Consider the following 14754-nt stretch of genomic DNA (forward strand, 5'->3'; position numbering starts at 1 on the left):
AACTTTGAAGTTGTCACTGCCCTGGACTGAACATTGCCCATCTTTCAACAATGTCATTTTGGGGGATAAGAAGGAAGTATTTGGTAGCTCTCTGAAGCTATTCTGAGTTTTGGAACGATAAAGGTAGTCCCAGTGGAGATGGGCTAGTGGCATATTTATATATTGACTCACTAGCTGATCTGATGCGATAAATAGAGCCCTGCAAATCTGTGGATATCCGCTTTTTATCCATGGACCATCTTTGCGGGTTGTGGATTGGATGTGGATACACATTTTGTATCTGAGCAGGGCACTAGAGATAAAATGTATTTATTATAGCACCATAAGTTTTTTTTAAAGCTATGCCCTCATATCTAGAAAGAATTTTAGACCCAAATTGTAGCCCCATTGCACAGACCAAGCAACTGGGTCTCTATTGCAGCCTCAGCACTGGAGTAACCTCTGCACAGTTTACACTCCTTTCATATCTAGAGTAATGGCTTCCTCTTCCCCCAGCCCCAGCGCGCTCGTCATTGGATCAGTGTGGCTCAGACGTCAGGTTCCCAAATCCTGAACCCATGTGCAGCAGCACCACACTGGGCTGGATGCTGGAGAACTCTCCTTGACCTTGGAGGAAGGGTCAAGACTTGTTCTAAAGTGCAGCTTTATGGCTCATGTTTTATGTTCTTGAAGGCCAATAACCAGTCTGGAGGTTACATGCCAGGGTACATGATGGGCGCTGAGTATTTTTTTACTTTTCTAATTGCTGCTGCTGGTTTCTGGAAGCAGTGGGGGCCCCACCAGGCTGACTCTAGCTCAGATGAAGTAGCAGATTGTTTTCCATGTTCTGGTCCATCTGGGAAGATGTAGGGACGCCTCTGACTTGCACAGAGAATCCTGAAATGGAATTTAGAATCTGCATGTCATGCTTTTGGATACACAAAGGAGTGATATATGCACATTCTGTCCTTTTAACGTGAGAAAACAGCAGAAACGTGCTGGAATAAGAGCCATTGTAATGCACCCACTCAACCCACCCTTAGACAAACAACTTTAAATGTTCTTATTTATTCATCCTGCCTTCAGAAACAAAAACATTCTAAGAACAGAAACAAATGAAGTAATCCCAGCACAGTATATTGTCTTCTAATCAGTATTGTGTATCATTTATATTAAATAGTAATCTCTTGTTCTGTTCCTTTTAGCTGAACTACTATGATTCCATTAAAGCAGTGATTTCTACCTCCAACCATGAACCTACAGCTTTAGTAATAGGTAACCATTTTACTCCTATTAAGGCCTCTAGGAATTTCTTTCAACTTAACGTTTCTCTGATTTACACACAGTTCCATCTCCGTGTATGCTGCAGTCTTACCTGTGGTATAGTGCTGGTCACGTTGCTGTCACCTGGTTGGCTTTATTTCTAGTAGTGCCACTGTATGTAAGATTGTAACTGGTGATGGGAGAGCCTCAAAGAGTTTTTCAGTCCTCTGATTTAGTTCAGCTAAGTATCCTATCATTAGGAGGCTAGAATGATCTTCCACAGGTTCCACAGGGGGAGGGGTAGCTCAGTGGTTTGACCAGTGGCCTGCTAAACCCAGGGTGGTGAGTTCAGTCCATGAGGGGGCCATTTGGGGTAAAAATCTGTCTGGGGATTGGCCCTGGTTTGAGCAGGGGGTTGGACTAGATGACCTCCTGAGGTCCCTTCCAACCCTGATATTCTATGACTCTATATTGTGTCCTCGGGGCCAGCTGAGTCAGAAGGGGGGGGCAATTTTAAAATGCCACCTGGGGCTGTGCAGGACACACCAATCAGTGTATGTCCCTGCTGGCTTGGCCCCAATCCCTGACCAGCCCCACACAGTTTGGGAGCTGAACCAGTTGGCCATGGGCCTTCTGGCAGAAGGAGAGTCACAAGCAGATTTCACTGCTATGTCCCCTGACAAGAGCCTGCATCGAGCCCAGTATGTTTGTCCAAACTATCCAGTTCTCTTGTTTCCATCACAATTATGTGGCTGTTAGTGGAAACCTTACAAGAATAGGCTTTCTCCTGAGACTGCCAACAATTTCATTCCTGTTCCAGGTGGAAATACCATGAGAGTAGCATTTGCATGGTGTTTTATACACACTAATGTAGTGAGTAAAAACCTCTGTTACCTACTTTATAAAAGCCAGTTGCTTGGGACAGGTTTACGACCCATCTCCTATTTCTCTGAAATATTTTCTAGTCCTTCTGATATTTTTATCAGTGTTCATTCAAGAACGTTGCTCAGTAGATAATTTGTACCCTCTCTGTGCAGGCTGTCATGCTGTCTGGAGTGGCTCATGGCCATGAGTGGCTACCTCAGGGCAGACTGTCAAAAGCAGGGCAGACACCCCAAACTGCTGGCATGTTCTATAATTAGATTTCACCAACGCAGTAACAAATATGAACTCCTGGATCACTGTAACTGTCTTACCATGGAGTTACAGACAGTCCCCTTAGACTCTCCAGTCTATCGTACCAGCCAGACAAGCTGGACTTAGTGATAAATTATACCAAAAATCACAAAATATTCTGGTTGCTTCCAGTCCCAAGAAACCAGTCACTTACCCCAGATCAATTGGTACCTAGATCTTGCACCAAGGGCAATGCCTGTAGCCAATCCTGTAATAAACTATATAAAAGTTTAACTAGGAAAAAGAAATGAGAGTTAATTACAGGTTAAAATAAGCAAACATATGCACACAAATGATTTACCATCTATGATTCTTAAACATGACAGAGATGTGGTAATATGTCAAATAAAATAACAGGCTACATTTTGAATTAAAGTGAATTGAGTGATGCTGTATTATACCACCATGACTATTGGGAGACATTTCCTGATGCTGAAAGTTATCAGTACCTAATCTGCGGGAGGTGGTGGGAACCAAGATGTCTAGGACATTTTCAAATTTATCAGCTGTTTAGGTGAGTATGTTCTTTTTAGGGTGTATTGTTGGCGCTACTAACGTTGAGCAGCAGATGAAAAAAATAAAGGACCGTGGGAAAGATTCAAAAGCAAGAAAAGGACAAGTGATACCTAGAATCCCTCCAAAGAGAGCTGAGGGAGATCAGACTGTGTTTCAAGTCTACAAAGGAGTAAAAACATTTGCATTCTGTAAAAAGAACAACCTCATAGTGACAGGTGGAATGGATCGAATCATCCGGATGTGGAACCCTTACATGTCTGGGTAAGAGACAGTTACAGTACTCACTGAAATAATCTGTTACGAAGGGCTTTGTAACCACATATTAATGATAAGTAATTCTTACTATCTAGTGTATTGCCCTGTTAATAGGGATCAGCTAAGTGCATTGAGGAGACAATCACAAATGTCCTGGAAATATGCGTGAGTTTAGAGAATGGCTCTGCTGCACTGTTGATAATATCAATACACGCACATGCATGCAGGAAAATCATTTCCATAAGTTTAAATATTTTATATAAATATAAACATTCCTGGACTATCCTCCATTTTTTATCTAATATCGGTTTGAGGTTTTGCTTGTGTCTAAGACCCCAGTCCTACGATGATCTCTGTCCACGGAGCTCATTGTATAACTGAGGCCTCGCAATCCATTTGGCAGCATTAACATCTCATGAAAAGCTGAACTCTGCAAGCAGATGCTATTGTTTCATGTACATCACTCCAAGTGCCTGATACTGGAAGACCACTCTGTTTATGTGGGTTTTTTTTTTTTGTGTGAGAAAACACAAAATACAATTCCCACCAAACATACGAGTAGTTGCAGATTTCAGCCCGTTTATTTTTACTTTGTTTTATAAGAAAATCAATTTGAAACTGCTTAATATTGACCTGTTCTTATTAAATTTCAGCCGGCCAACAGGCATGCTCAGAAGCCACACAGCACCAGTCTGTTACCTCTCCATATCTGCAGAAGATGCGAAAATATTTTCCATGTCCACAGACAACACCATTAAGGTCTCACTATGTACAGCAAGTGTCCGATATCCTACCCCAGTTCTCTATTTTGTATTCGTGGAAATAAATATAAATATATTCAGTCTAATAAACACAAACACGTACATAATAGTACAGCATAGAAATGTAGGGCCTGATCTAATTCTCAATGAAGTCAATAGAAAAGACTCCAACCGAAATTGGAGTTGGATCTGGCCCTTGAACAGATCAACGTAGAGAGCAACTCCAGCAAGTACTCCTATGAGTCAATAGTCTCTTAGGTTTTCAGTTGTACTAAATGCATTTGTTGCTAAATGTTTCATAAATCATGATAAAACTTTTAACAGGTATCTAGTACTCTGAACTTTTTAAGGTGGTGTTCTACTTTAGAAAGTGACTTTGTGTTTTTCTTTTTTAATTTAGGGATCTTTTTTCTATTGTAATTTCTCTAGGATATGTATTTCTGTTTCTTCATTTGCTGAAACCTCCTAACCAGGCATATATTACATGCATTGTATATGTATTACACATGTGTGTATTACACCAAAAAAACCAACAAAAACAACCACCCTACATTAAAATAATATTATTAAGGTTGGAAATGCTAGAATTAAGGTTTCCTCATGCAACCTTAATTTGGACTCTTCTGCACGGGCAGACTATTTTAAATACACATACTATTTTTTCCACAATTCTTTTGCCTCATTCAGTGCACAGAATGGATAGTGCTCACTTAATGAGAAACTATCAAATATTCTGCTTTCTTCTTGTTCAACGTGTGACCTCATTAATTCTGGAATTTTCCTAACTTTTGAGTGCTTGACTTTGCAACCTTTTAATGTGGATTTTTATGTGTAATTTCTTAGGTTTTCAAAAAGCTAACTGAAAAAACCCTGAAACTCTGTCACATGAAATCATACTGACATTTGCATGGGTCATCAGCAGAGGTGGAACCTGATCCACCGCACAGACCTCTACCATTTGAGCTAACAGGACAACTGGTAGCAGTAGTAGCTTGTCATTGTCTGTGTAGACAAGCACTACAGGAGAATGAGACACTGTGGCAGTGTGTGACCCACTCAGGGATCTTGGGCTCCATTGAGGCTTTGACGGGGAGTGTGCTCTAGTGATACAGACTCTTCTGTGCATTCCCCTGAAGTGGGACCCCTTCTTCCCCATCCCCTTCAGCTTATCCCAGTCCTTTCTCTTCCACACCCCAGGCTTCTCATCCCTTTCCAAGTCCCATTCTCCTAGCACAGCCAGTCCCAGTCTCCACGGCTCAGATGTCTCATCCCACCCCACAAGTCTCCTAGCCTAGCAAGTCCTAGGCTGTGGCTACACTTAGCACTTCAAAGCGCTGCCGCGGTAGCGCTGCCGCAGCAGCACTTTGAAGCGCTAAGTGTAGTCAAAGCGCCAGCGCTGGGAGAGAGCTCTCCCAGCACTGTCCGTACTCCACCTCCCTGGGCTTGGCTACACTTGCAAGTTGCAGCGCTGGTAGAGGCTTTCCAGCGCTGCAATTAGTAACCGTCCACACCTGCAAGGCACATCCAGCGCTGCAACTCCCTGGCTGCAGCGCTGGCTGTACACCTGGCCTGGTTGGGGTGTAGCGATTGCAGCGCTGGTGATCTAGCACTGCTCATCAAGTGTGGACACACACCAGCGCTTTTATTGGCCTCCAGGGAATAAGGAGATATCCCAGAAAGCTTTTAACTAAATTACTCTCTTTGTTTTGTTATGCAGCCTCTCTTTGTTTTGTTGTGAACTCCGATCGGAGCTCCATTGAACTGCTTATCTAAAAAACAAACACTGATCACAGCAAACAGGAGCTATCTGTACCTGGCTGTGAACGATCAAATGAGAGGCAGGGAGTGAATGTTTGCTTGACAGAGAAACAGCGTTGGAGGCAGGCTGTTTGCAATTAAGACCAAGGGTTCGCGAACATTTTGTGATTTTTCAATCCAGGAAGCTAAACTGTTGGCTCCAAAAATCCACTCTCTCTCCCTTCCCCGCTCCCTGTCACAGTACACCACAGGGAGTGAGTGAAACAGCGGGGAGTCCGTGTTGGAGGCAGGCTGTTTGCAATTAAGAGTTAAGACTAAGGGCTCGCGAACATTTTGTGATTTTTCAATCCAGGAAACTAACACACAGTGTTGGCTCCAAAAATCCACTCTCTCTCTCTTCCCCGCTCCCTGTCACAGTACACCACCCTCCACCCCCCTCTTTTGAAAAGCACGTTGTTGCCACTTGAATGCTGGGATAGCTGCCCATAATGCAGCACTCCCAACAGCACTGCAAATGTTGCAAATGTGGCCACACACCAGCGCTGGTAGCTGTGAGTGTGGCCACACACCAGCGCTGCTCCTACACAGCTGGATGACCAGCGCTGCAAACTACCAGCGCTGCAAACCGTAAGTGTAGCCAAGCCCCCTGTGGGGAATAACGGACAGCGCTGGGAGCCGCGCTCCCAGCGCTGGAGCTTTGACCACACTGGCGCTTTGCAGCGCCGCAATTTGCAGCGCTGGAGAGGGTGTGTTTTCACACCCTGCTGCAGCACTGCAAATTTGTAAGTGTAGCCAAGCCCCTAGTCTCACTCCTCTGCACTACCTGTCACCATCTCCCTCCCCTCCCCCGCCCCAGCAACATTTCATCCCCAGTCTCTGTGACAAGCCAGTCCCTCACTCCTGGATCTCTCCAGTTCCAGTTTCTATACTCCCCAGCTCCTTGTCACATTCTACTCCTCCCAAACCCCAGTAGGTTAATCTTTTGTCCCCTCTGTATCTGAATCAGGCAGCTTCCTTCTCCACACTGCCTGGGCCGAGCAGGGTGTCACAGTCTCCCTGCTCTTAGTGTAGGTGCTCAGACCCAGCATGGCCCACAGCAGCCAAGAGCTGCAATTGCAGGGAAAGTCTTGCTTAGCCCTGGGCTGGAGCATGCCCAGGGTGGATGGAATCTTCAGGGAGATCAGCTGCTAAAATTAATCTCTACTTAGCATGTGCAAACTGTGATTTTTTTTAAAAAAAAGAAGGCTTCTAACTTAGCTCAAGCAGTTAAAATTTGCTAAAATAAGCAAATAAAAAAGAAAACAGGGTCTTATAATGGAAAGTGTTGAGCAACATTAATAATAGGCAGTGCTACCAACCCTGCCTATAGTAATAATATTAGCCTTTGCACTTCTTCCAGTGTATGACTTCAGGATTAAGTTTAGGTTTCTGACTGCTATATTAGCGAGCACTATTATATTATTATTTTTAATTACCTATTTAATTTACAGAAGCATGTCTTTAGAACTGTACTCTGCACTTTATAATCAGACATCTTGTGGGGTTTGTGTGGGTCTTCTGTGTTTCCAGAGGATTCCGCTGTTTTTCTCCAAGTTTGTACCTAGTTTGAACCAAGTATGTATACATCCATTGTGAGCACCTTTTCTGTTTGATTAACTTATTAATTGCCCTTAATTTAAAATTTTATTCGGAATTTGTAAAAACACAACGCAAGGGTTGACTTGTTTTATAAATGTAAATTATTGTTCATCATTTTCCATTATACCATATGTGCCAAATTCATCCTTAGTGTATATCCATTTAAATCAGTGGACATACACCGAAGATTAATTTAGATATAGGGCTAAATTAATCTCTGGTATATTTCCACTGACTTCACTGGGTATAGACTAGGGATGAATTAGGCATCCCTGGGATGATGGGAAATCACAAACAGTAGTCTACATTTATATAGCACCTTTCATCTCAGAGCACTTTCACCAAGTAAGGGCCAGAGCGGGGGTGGGCAAACTATGGGCTGTGGGCCAGCCCCAGCCCCTCAGGGCTTTGGATCCAGCCAGTGGGATTGCCACCCCATGCTGCTCCCAGAAGTGGCTGGCACCACGTCCCAGTGGCCCCTGGTGTGTGTGTGGGGGGGGGCAGAGGGCTCCGTGCACTGCCCTTGCCTGTGGGTACCTCCCCCTGCAGCTCCCATTGGCCGGGAATGGGGAACCGCAGCCAATGGGAGCTTCAGGGGAGGTACCCACAGGCAAGGGCAGCGCACGGACCCCAGGGGCCACAGGGGCACTCCGCTGCCATCCCAAAGCCATTCCAGGTAAGCAGTGCCAGGCTGGACCTCAAACCCCTTCTGCACCCCACGCCCCAGCTCCCTTCCTTGAGCCCCCTGCCACACCCTGAACCCCTCCTGCACCCCAACTCCATGCCCTGAGCCCCCTGCTGCACCCCTCCTGCACCCCAACACTCTGCCCTGAGCCCCTTCCTGCACACTACACCCCCTCCCACAACCCGCACTCCCTCCCACACCCCAACCCCCGCCCCAGCCCTGCATGCAATTTCCCCACCCAGATATGGCCCTTGGACCAAAAATTTTGCCCACCCCTGGGCTAGAGTCAGTGGAAAGACTCTCAGGACTAGATCTATAAAGCTACTTAGGTGCCTAATCCAACACTTAGGTGCCACTGATATTCTCACAACCACCACTCAGCTGCTGCCTAACCCTGTAGGTGCCTAAGTTTCTACCAGTGGATATGCACAAAAAGGTGCCTGAGTCCTGATGCTGCACCCCAGCTATCTAGCTGCTTAGAGCCCTTGTTTGTGCCTAAGGCCAATAGGATTATCAGACTAGCATGTGTGGGTTATATATAATGCCCAAACCACAAGGCTATTGGGTACTCGCCTAGGAGGTAGGTGACCTGGGTTCATGTCCCTACTCTGCCTGATTCAGATTATGGACTTGCACCTGGGTTTTACATATTCCAAGGGAATAACATAACCCCCAGACTATTGGGTATCCTGGCATTAGTCTCTCACAATCTCCCCTATTGAAGCAGTTCCACTTTATATAGCTAATTAATTATCCACTGGAGCAGAGATTTGAACCTGAGTCTCCCACATCTCAGGTGAGTACCCTAGCCTCCGGTCTATAGAGTCAATCTCTCTAGCCCTGTGAGTATGTATGGATGGATGGATGCACTTATACAAAGAGGAACAGCTCCAACAGAAGAGAGGGAGAGACCTACCCCAGGATAATCTCTCTTGTAGCTGTTCCCTTCTGTGGAAAAGTAACACAGCATCTTTAGGGTGAGTAATCTGTTGCTTACTTCCCTTCTCTGATTCTAAAATACTCAGAGACCCTGGTCTATCAGCATTGTGTCGGGGGTACTGTTGGTCAGGGTCTAACCTTCCAGTGCATGTGCCATACACAACTACCTGACCTGGGTGGGAAGGGAAGTATAGCAGTGTAGTTTTAGAATTGCATGAGGACATGTGTCAGACATTGGAGTACAACCCTATTAATTTTTGTTCCGTTTGTGTAACATCTTTTCCTACAGATCTGGGATATTGTGGACCAGACCTGTTTATTTACAGCCAGTTCAAAAACCAGTGGAATTAAGGGAGAGCTCACTGCTTGCCACTACACCCCAGGCACCAGATCGCTTTGTGTTGCTGCCAATACACTTGCACTTCTTCATCTAAGATTAAGGTACATGGCAAGCCCATTTGAATTTGAGGGTTTGTGAGCCTCTTCAGCTGTTATTCAAAAATTCAACAGATGGGATGGGAGGTTTGTGTGTGTGTGAAACCTAGAGCATTTGAAATATAATTGGAGAAGTTTGCCCACTGTGGGAACAGGGTAGCATAGATCCCTGACCCGTCCTCGGGCTCCCACTACAACAGCTGCTAGGGATTGGTCCTGCTTTGAGCAGGGGGTTGGACTAGATGACCTCCTGAGGTCCCTTCCAGCCCTGATATTCTATGATTCTATGGTAGCAGCACAGGTGGGAATTATTTGCAAAGATTTCCTAGAGTTTGGTCTAGTAGATGCAGGCAGACTAACAATGGGATGGGTGTGGAGACTAAAGACCTCCCTCTTTCTTCCCACCGCTATCAGTATCTTTAAATTAAAGTCACAGCATCGTTTTCCCCCTTTTGGAAGATGTACTGAGGAAATAGCATAGAAATGCTTAATGCCGTTGTACTTTCCCCAACTCTTGTACAGTCCGGTTGATATCGGGTGCATTGCTTTGGTTTGTTTTTCCATGAGCTAGGCCTCCTCCAGAGCCCCACTTGATCGTGTCTCATAAGGAGCCAGTTCTGTGCTGCAAATACAACAAAGAGTTCAGGCACGTGGTGAGCTGCTCAGAGGGATCTGTAAGTGAAAACTAACCACATAATTGCAATGTAGTTGCTGACATGACTCCATGTGTCTATCTAATCTGTTGTATGTAATCTGTGCATTTTTAACACACCCATCACTAGAGCTAGTCAGAGATTTTCCAGTGAAACAGCTTAGTCAGAAAATGCTGGTTCTTCAAACCCCAAATGTTTCATGAAAGCAAGTTAGGTTTGAAAAACTTTCAGTGAATCAACCTGCCTGGTTCCCTGTCAGCTTGCCTTGTGGGCTGCTGCTGAGCTATACTACGTGGACTGGCCAGGGCCAGAAACTCCAGGCTTCCAGGATTCATAGCTTCAGAGCAACCCTGCCCTGCCAGGGGTCCTAGACTCGCTGCCGTAGAGCCAGGAATCTGGAAATCCTGGGAGACCACTCTAGTCAGGACTCAGAATCTAGGCTCCAAGCTGCACAACATGATGCTTAGAAATCCTGGGGGCTCACAGGGCTTCTAGGCTCACTGCACAAAGCTGGGACCCGAGAGGCCCTGGGACAGAAGTGGGGGAACCAGCTGAACCAGGAGTCTGGAAGCCCTGGGGTCCTGGGACACATGCCAGGGTTACCCTGGAGCCACAGACATCAAAGTCTGGGCAGCTGCTGCCTGCAATTTGTATTCTTGTCAATCTCACTGTTGCTGTTAGCAGTGGTGAAACTCATAGCAGCATTGATGCTGACCACAATGTCAATTGCAGTCAGCAACTGCTAGCCTGGAGAGCATATTTTGTTTTGGAAATGTAATGTGTCAGAATCAGGTTGTTTTTTTTCTCCAGGATTTCTGGTTCATTGGAAACGTCAAAAATTCTGGATTCATGGAAATTTGGAATTAAATCAAGTTTGAAAATGTTGCAATTTCTTGTGAACCAGAAAGCCCAAGTTTTGAGCAGCTCTACCCATTACCAGTGAAGCTAATTGCCAATCTGTAAAATATTTTAAAGGCAATAAATCAAGTTATTCATCTACAGTGACATCTTCAGAAGAACTTCACATATTTTTGAGAAGAGGCATATGTTACTTAGGGCTTGTCTTCACATACAGTGCTGCAGCATCACCACTGTAGCACTTTAGTGAAGATGTTACTATGCCAACAGGAGAGCTTCTCCCATCGGTGTAGTTAATCCACCTCCTTGAGAGGCAGTAGCTACACCAAGGGTTAGGTCAGTATAACTGTGTTGCTCAGGGGTGTGGATTTTTCACACCCTTGAGTGATGTAGTTATAACGATATAAGTTTATAATATAGACTGGGGTCTTAGATTCCACCCCAACCCAATATGTGTCTTTCTAGAGTCGGTGTTTCTTTTTTCTCTCTCAAACACTGAGCCCTGGTCTACACTTACATCAACGGCAGCTTTCGTCAACCCAACTCTGTAAGCATCTACACTAAGATGTAGCTCCCGCCAATGTAACACCCACTACACCGACTTAATACTCCACCTCCACGAGAAGCGTAGTGCTTAGGTCGATACAGTTAGGTCAACACAGTGTCAGTGTAGCTTACATCGACTGTTGCTGCCTTCCTGAAGCCATCCTACAGTGCCCCACACAGACAATCAGTGCAAGTGCTCCTGGTGAGGATATGCACTGCTAACACAAGGAGTATAGCGTGGACATGCAAAAGCAATGTAATTACTGCTGTTGCTGTAGATCAACGTGATTTAGGTCTTCTTAATTTTGTCCTGAGTAAATCTGGATACTGATTAAAGTGATGGTAATCCAAGCAGTCACGTTGACCAGTGCTATATACGTTTCTTCTTGCATCTGTGCCAATCCAAGATAGGTAGATACTTGACAGCCATCACATTGATATCTAGGCACTTTACAAGGCTCATTTTGAGACATTGAAGATCTCAGTAAAGGAGATCAAATAACAGGCTCTCCTGCTGCCTGCAGCTACACCATTCAGCTAAAAAAAAAAAGCAGTTGAGAGGCTGTGCAGAGGGGGTAAAATGGAAAAATCCTGCTACTGTTCAGACACTCCTTCAATCACTATTTGTTTGCTTGTCTTTTAAAAGGTGGTTAAAGTGTGGGATTTTGAAACAGGAAAGCATTTATTTGAGTTTAGTGGTGCTCATGGAGGTGCTGCAATAACCTGTTTGACCTTTGATGTCAGTGGAAGAAGGTATGTTTCTTTTTATGTTTATTTGAAGATGTATATAAAATTGTTGTCACATGTGGGAAATATATTGAATTTTAATCCCATTTTAGGTTAATTACAGGAGGAAGAGATGGATGCTTGAAAATATGGAATTACAACAATGGACATTGTTTGAATACTTTGAAAAGGGGTAAACAGCATGTTGGAAAATATTTGAAAGACTGGAAAAATATGATTTAAAGTATTGTAAAGAATAAATGTTTGGTTTATTTTTCCCTACAGAAGACAAATGTGCTGAAGTCTGTGACTGCACCTACGTGGAGGTGAACAGAAGCAGGTCAGATCTTTCACAGCTTGGTGTGAACTTTGTCCTAGGGGTAGGGAGTGATATATTTTGTGGGAATTTATACTGCAAGTGCTAGCTGTTTTCTGTAGAAAGTGATTCCTTCCCTGGGTGCTGGCTGGTGAGTCTTGCCCACATGCTCAGGGTTTAGCTGATTGCCAATCTGCCCTGGAGGAAAATTCCTTCCCAACCCCAAATATGGCAGAGGCCCTGGAGGTTTTTCGCCTTCCTCTGCAGCGTGGGGCACAGGTCACTTGCTGGAGGATTCTCTGCACCTTGAGGTCTTTAAACCACGATTTGAGGACTTCAATAACTCAGACATAGGTTAGGGGTTTGTTACAGGAGTGGATGGGTGAGATTCTGTGGCCTGCGTTGTGCAGGAGATCAGACTAGATGATCATAATGGTCCCTTCTGACCTAGAGTCTATGAGTCTTTGTGACATTACTGGAGCATTGGTCACACCAGTGCCACAAAAAGAACTACAACCTCTGAACAAATAAACACAGTGCAAGTAAACAGACTTGTACAGCTATACAAAGCAGGTTACATTCTTTGATGAGTGCCTATAGAGCCTTTAATAGAGCACTGGCCTGTAAGTGCGGGGGCAGCCAGCACATCTGTTGATGGGGTATGGCACAGGGGTTGCTGTCACCAGACAAAGCCCATGAGGAAAGGGGTTAGCTGACTAAGCAGCATGTGACTGAATGCTGGGGATTACATAATGGAATGCCCCTGGCTCAGTCTGGAGAAGATGAGGGTTTACCTAAGACCCTGAGGAAGTCACTTCATGGGAATCTGGCAGGAGGCCCTTCGAGGATAGCCAGGAAAGGCAACTCAAGGAGGAGGTTGTGTCCTGTCTCTTCCCTGCTTGCTGAAAGCTTCAGAGACCTCTAGTGGTTGGGACCAAGAGTTCTGAGATACTTTGCTCTTGTTTTGAATCCTCTAGTGATGGTAAAGCCAGCCCAGAAGAAAAGGGTATGAAGTTTTGGCTTTATTTTACCTTCCCTGGCTAGTGAAGCTGCTTGCTGGCTTACAGACCCCTAGTTCTCTGAGACAGATGCTGTTGCTCTGCTACTCAGTACACAGTGCTCCCATGTTGTTATCATTTGTGTTACAATAGCATGTGGAAGCCAGGACCCCAGTTGTGTTAGCCACTGTAGAAACATAATGAAAAACACAATATTGTCCTAATATCATTCCATGAAGGCAGTTCTCAGTGGATTATTTCATTAATTTTGGCAAGCTGTGTGTAACTTTCCCATTTCCTTGATGTTTAAAACAGTAATATTTAAAAACCATCTCTCTTTTAAAAAAATTAAAAGTATATAAAATCAAACAGAAGAACACTGAACACTTTATTAAATCTTCTTGTAGGTATATCATAGCTGTTGGATGGGATAGAAGAATAAGCATGTATTTTGTAAGTGAAAAATATATATCTAAAATGACTTGGTATTAATATAAAATTATTATTATTTTAAAATGAACCCTTAAATTTTGTGTTTATTGCTTCTCATTCGAAGTGAAAAGGGGAAAATAAAATCTGTTTATAGTCACTGATGTATTAACCGTTTCTGTTTTGGGCTAAGACTAAAAATGTTGTCCAACACTCAACCTCCTCCACTTAAAGGTAGGACATGTAAAACTTGATCTCACTCTCTGTAGGTTGCCTAAGGTTCTGTGCCCAGCAAACAAACAAAATTTCAAGGACATGATCCTGCAGAGACATAACATGGGTAATTTATTGCACTGAGGGTGAAGTCCTAGTCCCATTGACTTCAGTGGCAAAACACTGACTGACTTCACTGGGGTCAGGATTTCATCCCGAGAGTAGTTCCATTGAATTCCACATGGCCACTCAGCACATAAAGTTGGGCTTACATGTAAATCTTTGCAGGATCATGGCCTGGACATTTTGTCTATTTTCTGAATTCAGTACCTTAGGCAACCTGCAGGAGCAAGTAAATGCAAAATTACATTTGACAGTCATCAGGGAGCCAGCCAGTTGCCCATCATCAAACATATGGCCAAATCAAAGAGCCTTTAGCAAGCAGTACTGTTACATTGCATATTAATAGCAGTATATGTATGTTTATTATAATATTTAGCCAGATTTTAATTAAAAATTCACTTAAATAGATATTGGAAACATGCTGTTCTCAAACCTTTTGGTTTGTTACCTGTTGTTTCTAGCAATATGAAGGGCCTTGTCTGTTCAC

General features: G+C 44.2%; 1 protein-coding gene across 5 annotated transcripts in view; it reads left to right on the forward strand.

The window, feature by feature from the left end:
* LOC120395285 (WD repeat-containing protein on Y chromosome-like) overlaps nt 1–14754 on the forward strand; it is a 91525-nt gene that overhangs the window by 43646 nt on the left and 33125 nt on the right. For 4 of the 5 annotated variants that reach the window (XR_005592566.1, XM_039519549.1, XM_039519567.1 and 1 more), the window contains 9 exons: nt 1185–1254; nt 2952–3195; nt 3843–3948; nt 9260–9411; nt 9977–10079; nt 12109–12215; nt 12302–12381; nt 12474–12528; nt 13910–13955. Coding sequence is in view for 4 of the 5 variants with exons in the window: in XM_039519549.1 (XP_039375483.1) it covers nt 1185–1254; nt 2952–3195; nt 3843–3948; nt 9260–9411; nt 9977–10079; nt 12109–12215; nt 12302–12381; nt 12474–12528; nt 13910–13955 (963 nt within the window). In the remaining variant the exon portion in view is untranslated. The remainder of the gene's footprint in view (nt 1–1184; nt 1255–2951; nt 3196–3842; nt 3949–9259; nt 9412–9976; nt 10080–12108; nt 12216–12301; nt 12382–12473; nt 12529–13909; nt 13956–14754) is intronic. The other variant, XM_039519556.1, reaches the window with a different exon arrangement.

The sequence above is a fragment of the Mauremys reevesii genome, linkage group 1 (assembly GCF_016161935.1).
Source record: "Mauremys reevesii isolate NIE-2019 linkage group 1, ASM1616193v1, whole genome shotgun sequence".
Lineage (NCBI taxonomy): Eukaryota > Metazoa > Chordata > Testudines > Geoemydidae > Mauremys > Mauremys reevesii.